The sequence below is a fragment of the Macaca thibetana genome, chromosome 13, assembly GCF_024542745.1.
Source record: "Macaca thibetana thibetana isolate TM-01 chromosome 13, ASM2454274v1, whole genome shotgun sequence".
NCBI classification, from domain to species: domain Eukaryota; kingdom Metazoa; phylum Chordata; class Mammalia; order Primates; family Cercopithecidae; genus Macaca; species Macaca thibetana.
Window position 1 is genome coordinate 15094505 of NC_065590.1, and position 20389 is coordinate 15114893.

Here is a 20389-nt window from a genome sequence, read left to right on the forward strand (position 1 = left end):
CAAACAAATCAACAAGAAAAAAACAAACAGTCCCATCAAGAAATGGGCTAAGGACATGAATAGACAATTCTCAAAAAGATATACAAATGGCCAATAAATATATGAAAAAATGCTCAGCATCACTAATGATCAGGGAAATGCAAATCAAAACTACAATGCAATACCACCTTACTCCTGCTAGAATGTCCATAATCAAAAAATCAAAAAATAGATGTTGGCATGGATGAGGTCAATAGGAAACACTTCTACACTGATGGTGGGAATATAAACTCATACAACCACTATGGAAAACAGTGTGGAGATTCCTTCAAGAACCAAAAGTAGAATTACCATTTGATCCAGCAATCCCACTACTGGGTATCTACCCAGAGGAAAATAAGTCATTATAAGAAAAAGATACTTGCACACACATGTTTATAGCAGCACAATTCACAATAGCAAAATCGTGCAACCAACCAAAATGCCCATCAATCAACGAGTGGATAAAGAAACTGTGGTGTGTGTGTGTGTGTGTATATATACACACCCACAATTACATATCTACAATTATATATAATTGAATCATATATGATTGAATATACATATATAGATTGAATATATACATATATATATTATTGAATACTACTCAGTCATAAAAAGGAATGAATGAATGGCATTCACAGAAACCTGGATGAGATTGGAGACTATTATTCTAAGTGAAGTAACTCAGGAATGGAAACCCAAACATCATGTGTTCTCACTTATAAGTGGGAGCTAACCTATGAGGATGCAAAAGCATAAGAATGACACAATGGACTTTGGGGACTCGGGGAAACAGCCGGAAGCGGGTGAGGAATAAAAGACTACAAATAGGGTGCAGTGTACACTGCTCTGGTGATGGGTGCATCCAAACCTCACAAATCACCATTAAAGAACTTACTCATGTAACCAAACACTAACTGTTCCCCAATAACCTATGGAAATAAAAGTTATAAAAAAAGAAAGAAAAGAAAATTCAAGTTAAAAAAATAAAATAAAATAATAAAGTGGGGTCGGGCATGGCAGCTCAAGCCTGTAATCCCAGCACTTTCAGAGGCTGAGGCAGGTGGATTTGAGAGTTCAAGACCAGCCTGGCCAACATGGTGAAACCCCCTCTCTACTAAAAGTACAAAAATTAGCCAGGCATGGTGGCACACGCCTGTAATCCCAGCTACTCAGGAAGCTGAGGCAGGAGAGTCGCTTGAACAGAGGTTCAGTCGCTGCAGAGGTTGCAGCGAGCCAAGATTGCACCATTGAACTTCAGCCTGGGCAGCAAGAGCAAAACTCTGTCCCAGAAATAAATAAATAAATAAATAAATAAATAAATAAATAAATAAAGTGTATAATTTTATGATAATTTATATTTGCATACTTTTTTTTCAAAGTGCTCCCTCATCTAAGTATTATTTTAGTAAGAATGCTAATTGACTAGGTCATTTTTCAAAGCATATTTTAGGGCTTTGTCAGTTGATTATTCAAGTAATTCTCTTTAGATGTGACAATTGGTTCTTCATTTTTATTTCCGCCTCTTCCGTTGTTCACGGGACAGTCTGTTTTGGCTCCTCATTTGTCAGTGGCTTTCCCTGTGATTTGTGAGGTCTTTCAGCATCACTTTCATAGACCTCAGGAAATCATATGTTTTTTGACAAGATTTGTAATTACACTTTTCTGTTAGCTTCTGTTGTGCTTCTCCTGCATTGTGGAGTGTTTATGAGCCTCAAGAGGCAGTGAGAAGTCACCAGCAAAGCCCCTGACCCGTCTGTGTTAGGTGGAGAGGGTGCTTAAGTGAAGCCTAATGTTATGCGTCTGTTTATCAGGGAACATTTTCATATTATGATAATTCCTGCTTACCAGTTCAACTTCCTCACTGTGTCACTTGGATAATGAATGTTTACATAACTAGAATACCCCACACCTGATTGTGACGTTGTGGGGGAAGCGGAAGAGTCAGGTAAAGATTGGACTAAGTGACATCTGAGAGTCTTAGTGCCAGACTCGGAGGTTCTGAGTCTGCTGGGGGTCACCTGGGCCTGTTCACACTGGATCATAGGTCACCACCCAGTCTCCTAGTCATCCAGGCTGCTAGGTGGGGGAAGGGAGAGGCTGAGGACCACCTGCTGAACTACCCCAGCTGCTGCCATTACTAGAGCCCACCTAGCTTCCTGTTCTCAGCCCATCCTTTCAGCTTTCTTGGCTCCAGATCTAGGAGTGGAGGCTACAGCCAGAGCTGGGAGGTGGGGAAGAGACAAGGAGGTATAGGAGGACCGCGGGACAGGTGAGGGAGACAATCCCAAGTGCCTTGCATTGGAGAAAACAACGCTGGGGTCCTCACAGGGACACACCTGCCGCCTGAGGTAAGAGAAACTCGGAACATGGCTGTGCTTTCCCTGAGGAAGCACAAGGCCCCGGACCTGGAGACCTTGCATGAATACCTTCCTCTTGGGGTTCTCCTGGTCCCAGGCCAGGCTAATTCAGTCTGGCTATGGCTCTGTCTCTTCCCTGAGGCACTGGGTCCAGCTCCTTGAGGCCCCACCATTGAAGGCCCTGAGCTCAGGGCACCCTTGCAACAACTAACCTGCATGGACTGCACCATTATGTCCATGACATGAACCACTGCTGGCTCCTGCTAGTCCCATTAATATGACTCACATTCAGCCAGTTAGAGAACAAAACCCCTTTTTCAGTGTAGAGATCCCAGGGGTTGACAGTCTTGAGGCAGCATTCTGGGACAAGTAGACATCTAGGATGGTTTCCCAGTTGGCCTATTCCTACCTCTGGTCACAGTTCTGGGGTTACACAATCCTATGTTGGGCCCCAGGATCCATTCCCTTGGTCCCCATCAAACCTCCACTTGATGAGATCTGAGCCAGTGCCCCAGGCCTAGGTTCTTTGGTGAATGCCTCCCAGATACCGCCTCAAATTCACAGCTGTCCATAATCCCCACATCACAAGCTCTGACCTTGTACTTCCCTGGCCTGCCAGCATGACTCCCATTTTTCTGGGCAGGCACACGCCCTTGCTCAGATTCCCTGGACACTTCCTCCCCTTCCTCCTCTCCTGGTCTCCAACTGTGGATGCTTCTTTGAAAGCCCTGCCCCAGCACACTCAGATCTCGCCTCCATGTGTGTAACTATCTGCTGTTTTGTTTCTGATGCTTCTGAACCTTACGGTCTTCCTCAAAGCTCTTTCCTGGTGCCCACTCATATAATCCTTGCTTAATAAATGTGAGTATGCTTAATTCCAATGTGCGTTTCTCACGCTCTGTCCAGACTAGGATATTCTTAAATGTATCCATCATTAGGAGCATGACAGCCAGTTAGTCTGAGACTTACTGTTCTGCCGAAGTCAGGTGAATGTCAGGTTGGATGTCTCCAGTCTCTGCAGGCCTGGCTATTCCTTCACTCTTTACGTCCTCGCCTGGGTTTGGGGCCTCCCCTGCCTCCTCTCTCTTCAAGGACCTTGGCTCTTCCCCATCCGTCTCCAAGAGTGAAGAATGTGAAGCGTCTAGTGTCCACTTGGGCAAAATGCCTGAGCTGTGGTGTTGAAGCTGTGGGCTGCCCTCCTGGGACGATGCAGGGCTGGGCCTGGGACCAGGGCCTCTGCTCTCAGATTCTGGGCTGCTAGGCTCTGGAGAAGAAGCTGGGCTCCTCCAGGGGCTGGGGGCCAAGGTGGGAGCAGATTCCCGGAGGTGCCCAGCCTCCGTCTCATCTGAGGAAGAATGTGAAGTGAGGCGGGCACAGGGCAGGAGGCAGGAGAACAGCCTGGTCACCACCTCCAGAGGCTCCCTCCCTGGGGCTCCTCCCCTGGAGCCTGGCAGCATGCCCTGTCCCTCCCTCAGGCAGTGACCTCTCCCACTTGCAGAGGCAGCAGACAGTGGGCTCCCAGGACTCCAGCCTCCAGGCAACTAAGGGCTCAGGACCTTTGCTAAACCACTAAGACCCAGAGGTAAGAAATGCTGGGCCTTTTGTACATTTCCTTCATTTACATTCTAAAAGGGCAGGATTTAACCCCAAGTCTGTCTGGCTTAAACACAATACAATGGGACCCATTAATGGCAACCATGGATCCAAGAATGATCTTTGTCCCCACTGCAAATTCCAAAGCCTCCCAGGACCCAATTTCCCAAACCCCCTTATTAGGGCTCACCTCTGTCCTGGGAGTTAAGAGTCACCTGGGGCCAAAAAGGACCTCCTCCCTGCCAGCCCTCAGGGCTGGGAGAGGCCTGTTGAGAGAGGCAGAGGCATTCCCATGAGCCCTGGAGGCACAGAGAGGTGGATGGGGGAGAGGCCAGGTAGGGAGATGACGGGGAAAAGAGGGGAGGGGAAGGATGCCATGAGTAGGCAGAAGCCCCACCGTAATCCTCCCACCCAGGCTGGAGCCTCAGTTCAGAAGGCGAGTCCTGGATGTGAGAAGCCCCACATGCTAGGATTGTCGGTGCTAGGCCCTGGAACTGAATGGGCTCATATTCCTCCTCCAAAGATGGAGAAAGTGAGGCCCAGAAAGGGGAAGTGACTTGCCCAAGATTGCACAGGATGTGCAGCAGGGCCAAGATCAGATCCGATACATCCTGATTCCCAGGTCAATGCTTCGTCCACACACGGTGCTGCAGATGGAGCAGGACCAAGCCTATCTCCCTGAGAAGTCTAGAGAGAAACAGAGGAGAGAAGGAGAGAAGAGGTGACTAGAGGAAAATTGCTCCCAAGGCCTTCCTCAAATCCCATGAGGCCTCCCTTCACAGTCTGCCCAGATGGCCCTGCCTCAGGTAGTGCCAGCCCAAGAAGGGGCTGTGTTTTAGGGAGGGTGATAGCCCCAGGCAGTGGGCTAGGTGGGCTCTGCCTTCCCAGACATAAGCCAATCTCCAACTTATAGCGCTCCCAGGCTTCCCTCTGAGAAGTTAGTGCTCAGAGCAAGAAAGTCCATGGCAGGCGCAGTGGCTCAGGACTGTAATCCCAGCACTCTGGGAGGCCCAGGCCGGTGGATCACCTGAGGTCAGGAGTTCGAGACCAGCCTGGTGAACATGGTGAAACCCTATCTCTACTAAAAATACAAAAATTGGCTGAATGTGGTGGCACACACCTATAATCCTAGCTACTTGGGAGCCTGAGGCAGGAGAATCGCTTGAACCTGGGAGGTGGAGGGTCAGCCGAGATGGCACCAATGCACTCCAGCCTGAGCAACATAGCAAGACTCCGTCTCAAAAAAAAAGAAAAAAGAAAGTCCTGAGAAAATGGACCTCCACAGGCACAGCTCTAACTGCCCTACATTGGGGGCCTTGGCCCATGTGGAGGGGACTCCCATCAGTACCCAGGAGCTCCTCTGATCTTGGGGCTCCAGTGACAGAGTTGCCCTGGCTAATAGAGTTGCTCTGGGTAATAGCTCTTCATTGTTCTCAGGGAATTGAGAGATTAGAAAATTACAGCCACACTCTACCATATTGAGTCTCCTTATCTCTTAAAGAGAGGCTTCCCTGGGAAAACTGTGCTCCCTATTGTCTCACAGAGCATGTCCCCATCCTTAGTTGATATTAAGAATCTCTGCCATTGTCATATGGGCCTGATCTATTGACACTGGACGTGGGAAGAATGACAGACGGTGAGCTAAAAGTAACAACATGCTGAAATCTGTCAAGAAGAGAGAGAGGACAGGACTTTTGAAATAGGCATCTCTCTGCTAGGGGCAGAGGTCACCCTTGCAGGCTGAGCGCTGCCCTGTTAACAGTTGGGAATGTCTTGGAGGTGGGAGGGGAAGAATCAGAATGGCCTGGAACATGCTGCAATTAGAGGAGCTGTTTGTTCTCCAAACGTATCTAAGCATAGCCCCTTGGAGCTGGTGAGATGGAGACATTTGTGGATTTAATTATCAGCTGACATCAGCTGACATCATGGCATTGATAAAATGTCTTATCATTCTGACGAAAACACTGGTCCTGATTTTCTGCTCTATTACCCTGCTCTATACTGATGCAGGTTATCCCAAAATCTCTTCACATCAGAAAAGAATGTCCTGGGCCTGGTGACCCCCGAAAAAGACCCTTCTGTGTTCCCAGCACAGCCCCGGTTGGCTCCCAAGACTGGGCTTACCTCACTCTCCCCCTGACCAGGAGGTGCTGCAGGAGCCCCCTCAGCGGCAGCCACTGAGGCCCAGCAGATGGAGTGTGGTTTATAGACGGGCACAGGGAATGGAGGGGTACGATGCCCACTGGTAGCAGCACTGTCCCCCACATCCGGCTCACTTTCCAGTTCCCACAGCACCGTGTCTTCTGGGAGGTGAGTCTCCAGAGTTGCTGGGCTCTCAGGTCCAGTCCTCACACTTGCATGGGAGTCTGAAGCCCCCCAGGAAAAGCACTCTCCAGAAGCACTGTTCTCTGAGAAAGGACTCCCCAGGAAGAGCGGGTTGCTGAAGAACATGCTCTCCTCCTCGGCTACCCACTGTGGGGAAGAGTCTGGGGTTCCCTCTCTCAGACATGCCTGGCCCTCCCCCTCAGGCTCGCTGCTGTCTTCCCCTGAGTCTTCATCCTCAGGTGGGCTGGAGTGCAGGCCCGTGACCCCAGGGAGGTCCACAGGGGGCGTGGGGAGACAGCATTTCAGCCCAGCCTTGAGCCCTTCCGTCTTCTCCAGCTCCTCCTCCAGGTCTAGGACACACATCTGGGCCTGCAGGATGCCTGCCCAGAACACTACCTGCGTGGACGTGCTCCGGTCCTGCTGTGGGGTCCCCAGTAGATGGCTGTTCGCAGGTGACCCTGGTGATGCTGTGCTCTGCCTGTGCTCCCCCTGGGCAGAGCAGCTCCCCAGGTGTGTGAGCTCCACACCAGAGCCCCAGGGAGGAGCATCTTGTCTGGTAGATTCAGGAGGGTCAGTGGCCCAGGTTTGCTCCTCGCAAGGCTCCGGCCGGTCCTGATGGACCCAGCTCCCCAGGTGTGTGAGCTCCACACTGGAGCCCCAGGGAGGAGCATTTTGTCTGGTAGGTTCAGGAGCATCAGTGGCCCAGGTTTGCCCCTCGCAAGGCTCCGGTGGATCCTCATGGCTGCACGTTTCCCTTGGGCGCTCTCCTGGGTGGGGCTCCAGGCTGTCTCCCAAGAACGGGTTGAGAATTTCCACGGGCTGGGGTTGACCAGAGAGTCTGTGGTCACCCATCATCCATAGAGCAAAAGCTGTGCAGGAGTCCCCCGGAGTATCTGCTTTCACAGTCTCACTGTGTGGACTAGGGGGAGCACCGGCCGCTGGGGTAACTGGGAATCCATATCTACCCTGGAAATGCCCAAAGCAAGTGCAGGTTAGGGAAGGGCTGTCAGCCTCTGGAGGCACATATGTAGTGTGTTAGATGTGTTTGGAGTGTCTTCCCCATCTATGCCCTCTGCTAAGGGACACTGCCCGCCACAGCCCTGCCGGGAGGAAGGAGTATACCACGTATTCTATCTGACCCCACAATCTCTAAACTTGCACCAGGGCAGCACCTGCCCCAAAGACACCCATCTGTTGGCTGAAGGTAGCCCATGTGACTTAGCTGAAAAGAACAAACTGGCCAAATCAGATCCTTCTCTTGGGCATTTAGATTGGAGAGCATGGAGACCGAGGTGGTTGGCAGCAGGAACAGAAGGCAGAAATGCTTTTAGGTATCAAGGAAGCAGCTGCAACCCACATGCTTTGGTTTACACGCTGTAAACCAAAGCTGTAAACCAAAGCATGTGGGAGCCAAACAGACACAGACTGGAGGTAGAGAATGCAGCAGACTCATGGAAGAAGCAGGCACCCACGAAAGGAAGGCCACAGCCTGCCTTACTTCCACTTTCCAAGGCTCCTATCCTTGGGGCCTACCCTGTTCACGAGGCTGGTTCACAGGCTGCTTCTTGGTCCTTGTAAGCTATTGACAGCTTGGAATTTGGCCCAGGTGGACGCAGCAAGGGGCTCTCTGCTCAACTCAGCCCAAGCCCTCACGAAGGGAGGATGCTTCGGTCCTGCTGCCCACCACCCAGCAGACCACCTGCTGCATGGAGAGCAGATCCCTGCCTTCTAGGGAGGAAGAGGCTGGGATGTGGCAGCCGTGTCAGCCTGGAGTTGCCTCACATCTGCCCAGAGCTGTTGTCTGCACGGGCTGCACTAACTCTCTGGATGGGCCCTTATCAGATGAGCCCAGGAACCTCGGAGTGTGTTTTCTAGAAACATGCATTGCATCTCCATTCCCTGCATGCAGCCCACCACTTGCATGACTCTCAGAGCAACCCTGCTTCCTCAGAATAGCTGGCTTGTTTTGATCCAAAGCACACTGTAAGCTTGTAACTTGTTTGTCTCGTCGTGCTGGCTCTCCACACAGTGGAAGTGCAGGGTCAAGTACACAGGTCCTTATGGCACGTCGTAAGAACCCTGACTCAGCTGTCTTTTTTTTTTTTTTTTTTTTTTTTTTGAGACAGAGTCTCGCTCTGTCACCCAGGCTAGAGTATATAGCAGCACGATCTCGGCTCACTGCAACCTCTGCCTCCTAGGTTCAAGCGATTTTCCTGCCTCAGCCTCCCGAGTAGCCAGAATTACAGGTGTCCACCACCATGCCCTGCTAATTTTTTTTTTTTTTTTGTATTTCTAGTAGAGATGGGGTTTCACCATGCTAGCCAGGCTGGTCTCGAACTCCTGACCTCAAGTGATCTGCCCACCTTGGCCTCCCAAAGTGGTAGGTGTGAGCCACTGCACCCAACAGCTGTCTTTTCTTATTTTCCCTTTGCCTCACTTTCTTCACTCACAGATTTCTATCTTGAAGCCTTGTGTGTGTGCTTGTGAGCTGTATTGGAATATTTTGGGGGAACAAGACTATTAGCAAACACATGCATGCTCCCAATTTAGAACCATGTGTGACTTCCAGATCCCCAAGAACAACAGCCCCTTCCACACACAGTTAACCAAGCCTGTCCCCACCCACCACTCCCCCAACCTCACACCTGAAAGAGGAGCAGTCCCCTGCGTGTCCCTGTTTAACAGATGAGGAAGCCTTAGCCTGAGTCTGGCTTAATGACCCACAGTTGGTGACAGGGGCCGGACTCCGACCCCAGACCATCCACCTTCCGGTCTGCAGCTCTCTTTGCCCTGTCCCTGCTCCAGTATGAACAGAGTGAACCCAGGTGTCCTCGTCCAGGGCTCCAGACCTCACACCGAGGTCCCGCCACAGGCAGGCTGTAGGACAGGAGCTTGACTGGCATGCAGGGCCCCAACCAGCGCACATAACAAATCCCATGGGGGTCGGCCCCTCCCTGCCCAGCACTAGAGAACATGAGCTGAATCAATAGCCACATGGACCGCAGCTCAAACCCCCGTCCTGCCACCTACAGTTGAGTGGATGAGCCTGGAAAGTTCCTTAGCATCTAGGAGCCCCACTGCAGAGGGGAGCTAGGGTTAATGGAGGTGGTTCGCCCGGCCTTCAGCCCAGGCTTGGCCCACCGTTAGACACTCAGTAAACGGTAACCCTCAGCGCTCTCTCACAAGGTCAAGGGGTCCAGCTATTATTCAAGGTCACCTAGAAAACATCGCTTTGCCCCATGCCTTCTTTCTGGAGGGCACCTGAGAGAAGGAAGGAGGACCAGTATGCATTTCAGTGTCTTATTCACCTTGAAAGTATCCTTTTTCTTAGAGTGTCTCCAAAAGGAATCTCTTTCTGGGTTTTTACCCCTCCCTCTGACCCAACCCCTGCATTCCTGTTTTAGAATAACAAGAATCTAGACTTGCTGGATGAAGGCCTCAGGATTCTGATGTTTCAGCCCACCCGGAATGGCGCCTGACTGGCCTTCAGGGCCCTTCCACCCATTAGTTATGGCAGCCTCCCCAACAGGCTGACTTCCCAAGAGGAGGGGCCCTTTCTTATGTTTAATCTTGTACATGATGCTCTGAATCAAATGGACTGGATTTGATCTTGTCACAGGTGTTTGAACCAGAGCAGCTCCATCTTGAATAGGGGCTGGGTAAAATAAGGCTGAGACCTACTGGGCTGCATTCCCAGTAGGCTAGGCATTCTAAGTCACAGGATGAGATAAGAGGTCGGCTCAAGATACGGGTATCCTTGATTCAGCAGCCCAAGCTCCTGCTCTGCCTATGGAGTAACCATTCTTTCATTCCTTTACTTTCCTAATAAACTTGCCCTCATTTTATGGATTCACCTTGAATTCTTTCTTGCACAAGATCCAAGAACCCTCCCTTGGGGTCTGGATTGGGACCCCTTTCCACTAACAGTCTTGCCTTTCATTCTTCTATGGATCCAGCCTTCACTCATCATTCTAGGTTCTGCCTCTCCACCTCACATCACCACCTCCAGGTAACAGGCAGAGGATTTGCACGGTTTACTCCTTAAGTCGATACCACTATCTGCTCCCCATGCAGCTGCCCTTGTCCACCCTCAGTGCTCTCTGGGCAAGAGGCCTGAGGCAGTTCTATTTCCAAGGCAGAAGGGATGAGGAACCTCCGGATCTATTGTCTGTACTAAGGAAAACACCCTGGACCCCAAATCTCCCTCCCCAGACCTGCCTGGTGGAGAGCAACTGAGTGTGAGCATGGAGGTGACTCACCCCACCACATCCCACCGCAGCCTCAAGAAACCAGCCCATGGGGTACAAGAAATGACTAGGAAGACATGTTGATTTAGGGATAGTGGGAAAAGCTGCGGAGAAGCACCTGGTTTACAGGTACCAGAACATGGGACATCCCTAGCTCTACCCAACTGCCTCCCTTCCCATACCCCAAAACCAGCCTCCGGGTCTCTGCAAAGGCCTGGTCTTTGGACCCAAATAGCTCTCCTGCCATGCACCACCCCTGATCCCTTCTCCTGTTCTCATTTACCCAACTCCACACATTGTACCTGAATGAGTGCCAGCCTCATGGCCCTGTGGGCATCAGAGCATTTTGCCCAGATAAAACCAACTCACTTTCTCTCATCATTAGTCAACTCACTTGGCAAGAAACGTTCCCATGCCAATATGGGAATGGGAGTGGGAATGCGGGACTGGGCCTGCTGGAAAGGGCATCCTGAATTTTTCATAAGATGAAAAATTGTCTCTCTTTGCACATATGCACTTGCAAATAGATATGTATAGTACATAAAGCAGCCCTCTAGGTACACGTTAATGCTGATGCTAGATGTAAATGAGGATTGGACTTGCCTTCCCAGAAAAAACCCAGTGTTCCTTGCTGGGTTTTTTTCAAAGGAAAACAATAAATACCAGAGGCTGCAGCAGCTTTCCGAGCAAAGAGAAGAAAGCAGATCTCTGGGACCTGCAGCACCTGAGGAGCCTGGGAGGGGTGGGAGGTGAGGAACTGGTCCGTGGAGGGGAGCCCAAGGCAATGGAGACAAGAAGGGTGGAGACAGATCAGGTATTCGATGGGGACAAGGCATGTAGTTTGACTGGCTATGACTTTTTTTTTTTAGACGGTATCTTGCTCTGTCACCCAGGCTAGAGTGCAGTGGCATGATCTTGGCTCACTGCAACCTCTGACTCCTGGGTTCAAGCGATTCTCCTGTCTCAGTCTCCCAAGTAGCTGGGACTACAGGCACCTGCCAACATGCCTGGCTAAGTTTTGTATTTTTAGTAGAGACGAGGTTTCACCATATTGACCAGGCTGGTCTCAAACTCCTGACCTCAGGTGATCCACCTGAGGTCACCTGCCTTGGCTTCCCAAAGTGCTGGAATTACAGGTGTGAGCCACAGCACGTGGCTGGCTATGACTTTTTAAACGAATTAAACTCAATGTGACTACACTCCACCCCTCACTTTTACTTTCTGAGCATTTATCCCGGTGTGTAGTTCCCAGTGTGTTTACCCGCATGGTTCTAGTTTGCCTAGAAGGTAAGTGCCAAGATGGCAGGTTCTTTGTGTTTCCTGTTCACCACTGTGTCTCAGTACAAAAATGTTGAATGGCTTAGTCACTTTATGTGACCGATTTGTTAAACCACTCCCACCCACAAAGCTCTGGGGGCGTACTTTAGTTCAACTGGATTCGAAATTTAAAGATCTGCATTGACTTGAGAGGTTTAGTTCAAGTGGATTAGAAACTTAAAGGTTAGCGTTGACGTGAGAGATTCAGGCCCGCCTGTGACTTGAGCTGGGGCATGAACCCAGGTTACAGCTCTCTTAAGCATCACTCTCTCCTCCTGCCCTCTGATCCATTCTCTTGGACATTCCTGAATTCACTAGAGTCACTCAAACTCCTGTGCAGCACCTCCTTGGCTGAAAGTCGGCGCTGTAGAACATTTGTGAAAATAAGAGAGAGGTTGGCTAGATGAATGGACAGACAAATGGAGAGACACACTGATGGGATGGATCCTCAGAACTCTCCCTCCATAACAACCAGGCCAGAGGACTAGCGAGACGGAGGCTTGAAGAGAATTAGCATCACTATAACATGAAGACTTCCTCGTGGGGGCCAGTCTGCCCATGACCAATCACCTCTTCCTCCCCTCTCCAGGAAGCCCAGTGCTCCAAGGGTAGCGGTCCCCAAGTGGTAGGTCCCTACCAGGTCAGCAGCCAAAATGTCCTATGGGTCTTGGCTCCCAGGCAGCAGCCTGAACACAAAGGAAGACCCATTCAATCGTCTCATTTGTGTTCTCCACTTGTGGAGAGGGCACTGTGCAACTGTATGTTTAAAAGATGTCTTCCTTTTTTTTTTTTTTTTTTTTTTAATTGCTCTTGCCTGAATGGAAAGGTAGGATGACCTAAAAGGTGAAGTCACTTCCTAAGGCCATAAAGGCAGTCCTACTGGTCACCCAGGTGAGAGCGGTCTGACCTCAGAAGGGTGGAGGATGGAACTAGCCTTTGATCCCCGAGGTAGGATGGCACCCCCTAGGCAGAGGCAGGCCCGGAACTAGGCAGCAGAGCCCAGGTCTTACGCGTCTAAAATTTTCTTGGTTTACTTGTGTTTTTCCACCCCTGGGGTTTAGTAAAATCTCTTTTAAAATCTCCTGTCTGTTATCCTAACCAGAACGAAAGCAGGAGGAAAGGAATCTGCAGCAAAAGAATTGCTATCTGCCCCACCAGTTGAGTTCTGTTACCTCTACATTAAAGTGGTCCTTCATCTTTTCTGAGCACTGAGGTGGCTCTGAAAGTTTAAGGAGGGTTCAGAGGGGAGGGAGCAGGGAGGGAGCCCAGGTGGGAAAGAGAGAGCACGGCTCCACTCTGCCGCCCACTAGCCACTCTTCTTGAGCACAGCTGACTGCATTTCCAAGGAATCTTCACCACGGTGGGGAGGCGGTGTATGTTTCTCATGGAGAATACTGCAGGGGCTAAGCCTTATGTCCCTCTTGTGGGAGTTGAAGGACACAGAAAGTAGTGGCTGAGGGACTAGAAGACAGAGTCCCTCCCACCAGCCCCACCCCCTGGCTTCATGGCAATTTCTTTTTGACCCTAGGGGGCAGGAAGGAACCCAGCTGACACCTGGCACCCGGGTTGTGCTTTCTAACAGTGAGTTTGTTTTTCACCCTCAGCCTGGCATTGCAGCCTTGCAATTGCACCCTCTGAACCATTGCACCCTCCCCTCGGAACCATTGCACCTCAGTGCTCTGGCTGAAGAACCAGGAGATCGGGCACAGAGGCTGGGGTATGAGCCTGCCCTGAGTAGGAAGGTGATGGCCTTGGGTGCGCAGCACTCACCACCCTCCTTTGCCCATTTCAGGGTCACAGTGAAGAATGCAGAGCAGAATCCCATCCTAACTCTACAGCTGACAAGCCATGTGACTCTGGGTGAAAAACTCCACCTGGTTCCTTATCTGTAAAATAAGGAACTAAGACCCAGTAAAGCTACACTTCACAGGTTTGTTGTAAAGTTGGAATGGGTCTGAGTGCTGGGCCTGGCCCTTAGTGGGTGCTCAGGAAATACCGTGTCCTGCTCAGTTTAACTTTGTTGTTCTGCTGTCCATTTAGAGAAGCCAAAATTAACAAAAACAAACAAATAGCCCTCCTGGTCAGGCTCAGCTCTCGGCCTCCTCAAGGAGTCAGCCCTGAGCCTTCATCCAGAGGGTGCCTGTCTCTGTTTCCCTTTTTGAGCTTCCAGACTCAGCAAGCAAACACTCCCTCCTTTTACCCTGGACATGTTTTCCCTCCTATGGAAAAAGTATGAAGGCTTCTGGCGGGTCCAAGGACTTAGGAGGTGACCTGTCCTGTCCCTCTGCAGCCCAGGAAGCTGCCGAATTACAGATGTTGCTGCAGGCAGGAACCATGAGTGGAGCTCCCTGGCCTGGAGCTACAGGACAGAGGCCTCTGTCTGAACCTGGGACCTGAAGCACCATGAGAGAAATGACTAGAGAAGGCCCCACATCCTGCCCACACAGAAAGAGCTATTATGCAAATTTGCACACACACACACACACACACACACACAGAGAGAGAGAGAGAGAGAGAGAGAGAGAGAGAGAGAGAGAGAACCAGTGCTACTGAAGGCCTGTGGTGAGGCCAGCTGAGGCTCAGGAAGGGAGCAGAGGATGGCGGTCTGAGGTAGGCAGAGAGGATCCAGGGGAGAGATCATGGGGGTAGGGGTAAAGTGCCAAAGGGGACCCAGGACAGCTGCTGTGTGGGGAGGACAAAGACCCCTAGGGGGCTGGCGCCAGGCTGGGCCTCTCCTCCCTGGGTCCTCTCACCCCACATCCCTCACCCCTTCTATGGGTCTCTCCAACAAAGAGCTCAGCAGCCCGGGTTCCGATCCCCATGCTAGGCGGTTCCTTGTCTGTGGGAGGAGGGGCCATGTGATGCTCTAGAGTCCTAGGAAGCTGGGAGACAGGCCTGCTTGGGGCCCACTTTTTAAAGCTGGGCCAAGGTCCGATGAACAGAGGAGTATTTATCATCATCTGATGACAGGCCACCCTTCCCTGCATTCTAGCAGGGGAGTGACTTCAACTGTGGGATTTTAGGCCCTGGAATAAAGGGAGAATGGCGGTGTCAGGGGACTTTCCTTCCATGCAACTCCCTTTACTATGACAATAACGATTGCAGTGGGCCTTAGAGTGTCCCACACAGGCGCACTTTGAGAGTTCAGTGGTTCCTATTGCCCATCAGGACAACAGGCCTAAGCCAGAGCTAAACCAGTAAGGAGGGGTCCCCTTACCTCTCCTCGAGCTTCTCCAGGATGGTCCTGGAAGGCAAGATGAAGCTGGGAGTCCCCTCATGGCCAAGTTGACTCTGAGCTCCTACAGCAACCACACCCAGAGCTGCCCCCACCCCAAACCCAGGCCTTCCAGACTCCCTCCTTCCGGAGTCTAGGGTCGAGGATCACTTGGGGCCTTTGGCCACAAAAGCTCCCACTGGGTACTCAGCCAGAGCAGTCACTGGGTCGTGACACTCACAAGAGATTTAGCAAGGAACTTCCTTCACCCTTCACTATTGCAGACCTCCAGGGGCTCTGCGGGGAGCCAGGGAAGGGAAACAACAGGGGTCAGTGGGGCCAGGGCAGGGAATCGGAGAAGAGTCAGATGAGGAGGGGCAGGCTGAGGGAGGAGGGGGATGAGACAGAGAGCAGGAGGGGGGAAGAAGGGGCCTAGCCTAGCCTAGGCTCATGGCAGGTGCACACGGCACTGCCAGAGCCCTCGCCTCTCCTCTGCCCACCTGCCCCAGCCCCTGCCACAAGGACCCACATATGACTCTCCACATTCCCTGCTCCCGCAGGTTCCTCCAGCCCCACCCTAGGCAGACCCACTTAACTCACCTCCAAAGGACCCAAGAAGGGATGGCTTGGCCTGGGGTCCCCAAGAGCACTTCCTGGCTGCACAGTCGGCTTGCCCAGTGAATGTGGCTGTGACGGCTGGAGCTTCCGACTTCCGCTCCTCCTCACCACAGCACACACCCCTCTTGCTCCCTGCCGCCTCCCCAGGGTTCCCTAGCTGCTCAACACCTCACACTTCCTGCCCACAAGACAAGAGTCTCTCCTCCTGGGCCCAGCGCCTCCAACTCCCTTCCCCATGCCTCTGCTCCTTGGAGACCCCTACCCTGCACACTAGCCTAGAAAGAACCTGCCATGGTGGAACTGTCCTCTCCCTGCCATGCAGGGGCCTGGGATTGAAAGGGGAAGGGGCCGCCGAGGCCTGGTCGCTAAGCAGGCCCCACCTCCTTCCTCCCTGCAGTTCCGCCCCAGGTTCTCAGTCTTGCCCTGGCTCTCAGTCCCCTGCAGGGCACCCAGTGAGAGACCGGAGGGCCCTAAGTCAGGCAATTTCTGGTTTTTAACAAACGACATTTCAGTTTTTGTCTCATGTCACTGGTAATAACGCAAGTGATACAGTTGCCTTTTAGTTACAAAGTGTCTCCCAATAGCACCTCAACCCCTCCTCACACCTACTTTATGAAGCATTAATAAACCCATCATACAGATCTGGATCTGGAGGCAAGCTCAGAGACGCTAAGCCACTGCCCAGGGTTGCACAGTTGGAAAATCCCAAAGCTGGGGTTAGAATACAGAGCCTCTGACTATGTGAACCAATGGACCTCCATTCCCCACGGCTGAATTCTCAACACATGTCCTCGAGACACAGGCCGCAGTGTCCACAAGTGTGATTGAGGCTGGTGGGGAGCGCACTCAACATGCCATTCTCCTCCCTCCACCCGATCTACTTCCTCAGCATCAGTGACCATCAACTTCTCTGCTGAGGCTCCACCACTCCCACCCTCCCTGAACTCACGTTTTCACGATTCCAGCTGACCAGGAGACTCCCTCACTTGTGCACTCACATGCACGCCCCAACCCAGAGTTGAGAGGGTCGGGCTCTGGCTAACCCACAGCCTCACCCCTCCCCACAGGGTGCAAAGTCCCAGGAACATACCAACATGGAGCCCGTGCACCCTGCTTCTCCACCACACTCTGGGTGCCCCAGATCCTGAGATTCTCCACTTCTGGGGCCCAAATGGCCTCCTCCCCATGTGGGCACACTGCACTGCCCGAGATTGGGTGGAGCGCTGGCAAGAGTCCTGATAGCAGAGACGGGAGCAGGTAGAGAGAGCTTGAACCTGTGGGCAGGTCACCCACCCACACGCATGTATGATACAGAGCGGGGTGAGGAAGAGAAAGGGAGGTGGAGCTGTGACATGGGCCAAAGGCTGGGGTGGGCTGTGCTGTGGCAGCAACACTCAGAGGCGGCTAAGAATCCTCCCTCCAACCTGGAGCTCCAGGCCATGATGAAGGTGGGAGGTAGGAGAATTAGGTAGGAGAATATACACTATTTTTTTTTTTTTTTTGAAACAGTTTTGCTCTTGTTGTTGCCCAGGCTGGAGTGCAATGGTGCCATCTCGGCTCACGACAACCTCCGCCTCCCAGGTTCAAGTGATTCTCCTGCCTCAGTCTCCCGAGTAGCTGGGATTACAGGCATGTGCCACCACACCCGGCTAATTTTGTATTTTTAGTAGAGATGGGGTTTCTCCATGTTGGCCAGGCTGGTCTCCAACTCCCGACCTCAGGTGATCCACCTGCCTTGGCCTCCTATGGTGCTAGATTACAGGTGAGAGCCACCGCGCCCGGCAGGATACATTTTATATGACAGTTTGTGAGCTTTAGTCTTAACTTTCATATATTCGGACATATCAGATGGGGTCCTCCATTCTCCACTTCCTGCGGCTGGCAAATGTTGGGAGCATGCTTATCTCACCAGCACCTCAAACTCAATGTTTATAAGGCAAACCTGGTTCCTTCTCTTCTCCAAGCTGTTCTTCCTCATATATTTCAGCTTTTACAACTCTCTCTCCATCAAGCTGGGTAAGTCAGAAACCTGAAGTCACAAAGACCTAAATGCAAACCCTCCACTCCAGCCCCCAGCCTCTAGGGGTGCCTCCAGCACATGGCCATGGCTCAAAGCCAGCACCTGATCCGTGTAGGCTCTATGCTACAAGCCGCTGACCTATCAGGAATAAAACACATGACCCCTGTGGAAGCTGAGGCAAGTCCATCTTGAAAGCTAACCTGCCACATTGACTGAACTGAGTGACCCCAGTTCCAAGGCAGGGCCTCTATGATTTCCAGTTTATCTATTGTTCCCTGTGTAAGAGCAAGAACTTACTGTAAGTCCATAAATGCTACCTGTAGGTCAAACAACCTTGATGATATTACACTTCCATTGTCTTACAAATTCCATCTGAACCACCCCTACCCTATGGCATATGAGCCCTGGCTGTGGGTGCTAACGCGGGGATCCATCTCTCATCTCATCGCCGCATGAGACACCTACACGGCTTCTGTTGGAAAGTCCCCTAGCTTTCTCAGCCTCTTTCTTTCAACTTGTCAGCTTCCTCAGACTTTGGGGTAGGTTTGCTTAGGCCTGTCTACTGTAGAACAACTCCTGTTCTTAGGGAGCTTCCAGTCTACTGACAGAGAAAGAAAATAAACAATCGGACTCATGAATCAAACTTGATCATAAATTGTGAGGAATGCCTGGGAAGAAGCAGAGAGAAATAAGAGAGCAGCGAGGGTGAGCGCACTGCCATGGGAATTCGGAAGCTGCACCATGTCCTGGTGAGAAGAGTCCAGCATGGAAGGGCATTTTCGGCTTCTAATTCCTTCCCTGAGGTGGGAAAGGTCTCCACATTTCCAGGGAATAGAAAGCAAGCCAGTGTGGTGCAGCGCAGTCCCAGAGGTCCAGGAGGGGCAGGGCCAGATCCTACAGACACCCCAGTGGCAAGACAGGGTGCATTTTTTTTTTTTTTGAGACAGTCTCACTCTGTCACCCAGGCTGGGGTGCAGTGGCATGATCTCAGCTCACTGCAACCTCTGCCTCCCGGATTCAAGCAATTCTCTTGCCTCTGCCTCGCAAGGAGCTGGGATTACAGGCATCTGCCACCACATCTGGCTAATTTTTGTATTTTTAGTAGAGACAGGTTTTCATCATGTAGGCCAGGTTGGTCTCAAATGCCTGACCTCAAGTGATCCACCCGCCTCAGCCTCCCAAAGTGCTGGAATTACAAGCATGAGCCACCATGTCCGGCCCAGAGTACATTTTTGTTTGTTTGTTTGTTTGTTTGTTTTTTGAGACGGAATCTTGCTCTGTAGTCCAGGCTGGAGTGCAGTGGCGCTATCTTGGCTTACTGCAATCTCCACCTCCCGAGTTCAAGCAATTCTCCTGCTTCAGCCTCCGGAGTAGCTGGGACTACAGGTGCCCGCCACCATGCCCGGCTAATTTTTTGTATTTTTAGTAGAGACAGGGTTCCACCGTGTTAGCCAGGATGGTCTCGATTTCCTGACCTCATGATCCGCCCACCTCGGCCTCCCAAAGTGCTGGGATTACAGGCGTGAGCCACCGTGCCCAGCCTTGTTTGTTTGTTTTTGAGACGGAGTCTTGCTCTGTCTCCCAGGCTGAAGTGCAGTGGGGAGATCTCAGTTCACTGCAACCTCCACCTCTTGACTTCAAGCGATTCTACTGCCTCAGCCTCCCGAGTAACTGGGATTACTAATGAGTGCCACCATACCCAGCTCATTTTTGCATTTTTAGTAGAGTTGGGGTTTCACCATGTTGGCCAGGCTGGGTCTGGAACTCCTGCCCTCAGGTAATCCGCCCACCTTGGCCTCCCGAAGTGCTGAGATTACAGGCGTGAGCCACCACGCCCAACCCCAGGGTGCATTTTTAAAGCAGAGAAATGACAGGTCAAAGAGTATTTGTGTATTTACTTTTAAGATCGTCCATCTGCTATATGGAGAACAGATGGATCTGTCTGCTGTGTGGAGAAGAGATGGTAGAGGCTATGTAAGTTCAAGGAGACCAGTTAGGAGGCTCTGGGAGAGTCCAGGTGACAGGGGACAGTTGCTTGGCTGGGACAGTCATAGGAGAGAAGGGAGGCATAGGGCTGGGAATACATATGATTATAGAACCTGTTGCTTCATTATATTTGAGGGGTCAAGATGGGAGGGGAAGTCATGGGCAACTTCCAGATTACTGACTTAAGCAACCAGATGGGTGGTAATAATGGCATTTGCTGAAATAGGAAAGAACTAGGAGATGAGGCTCAGGGGAGAAAATCCAGAGTTTAACTTTTATTTATTTATTTATTTATTTATTTATTTATTTATTTATTTATTTATTTTGAGATGGCGTTTCGCTCTTGTTGCCCAGGTTGAAATGCAATGGTGCTATCTCAGCTCACCACAACCTCCGCCTCCCGGGTTCAAGCGATTCTCCCGCCTCAGCCTCCTGAGTAGCTGGGATTACAGGCATGCGCCACCACGCATTTTGTATTTTTAGTAGAGATGGGGGTTTCTCCATGTTGGTCAGGCTGGTCTTGAACTCCCGACCTCAGGTGATCTGCCCACCTCGGGCTCCCAAAGTGCTGGGATTACAGGCCTGAGCCACCGCGCCTGGCCCAGAGTTTAAGTTTTAAATATTGGATTTGAACTACCTGTGAGATATTTCAAGTAGGCAACTGAAAAACGCACCTGGAGCCCATCTG

General features: G+C 51.4%; 1 protein-coding gene across 4 annotated transcripts in view; it reads right to left on the reverse strand.

Moving 5' to 3' along the window:
• Positions 1-20389, reverse strand: part of PSD4 (pleckstrin and Sec7 domain containing 4) — a 46395-nt gene that overhangs the window by 13135 nt on the left and 12871 nt on the right. For 2 of the 4 annotated variants that reach the window (XM_050753254.1, XM_050753252.1), the window contains exons 1-5: positions 15678-17349; positions 6099-7265; positions 4536-4661; positions 4165-4240; positions 3351-3726 (exon numbers count right to left, since the gene is read on the reverse strand). In XM_050753254.1, coding sequence (XP_050609211.1) covers positions 3351-3726; positions 4165-4240; positions 4536-4661; positions 6099-7154 — 1634 coding nt within the window. In that variant the 5' untranslated portion in view covers positions 7155-7265; positions 15678-17349. Of the gene's footprint in view, positions 1-3350; positions 3727-4164; positions 4241-4535; positions 4662-6098; positions 7266-15677; positions 17350-20389 lie in introns of those variants that run through there. The other 2 variants (XM_050753255.1, XM_050753253.1) reach the window with 2 other exon arrangements.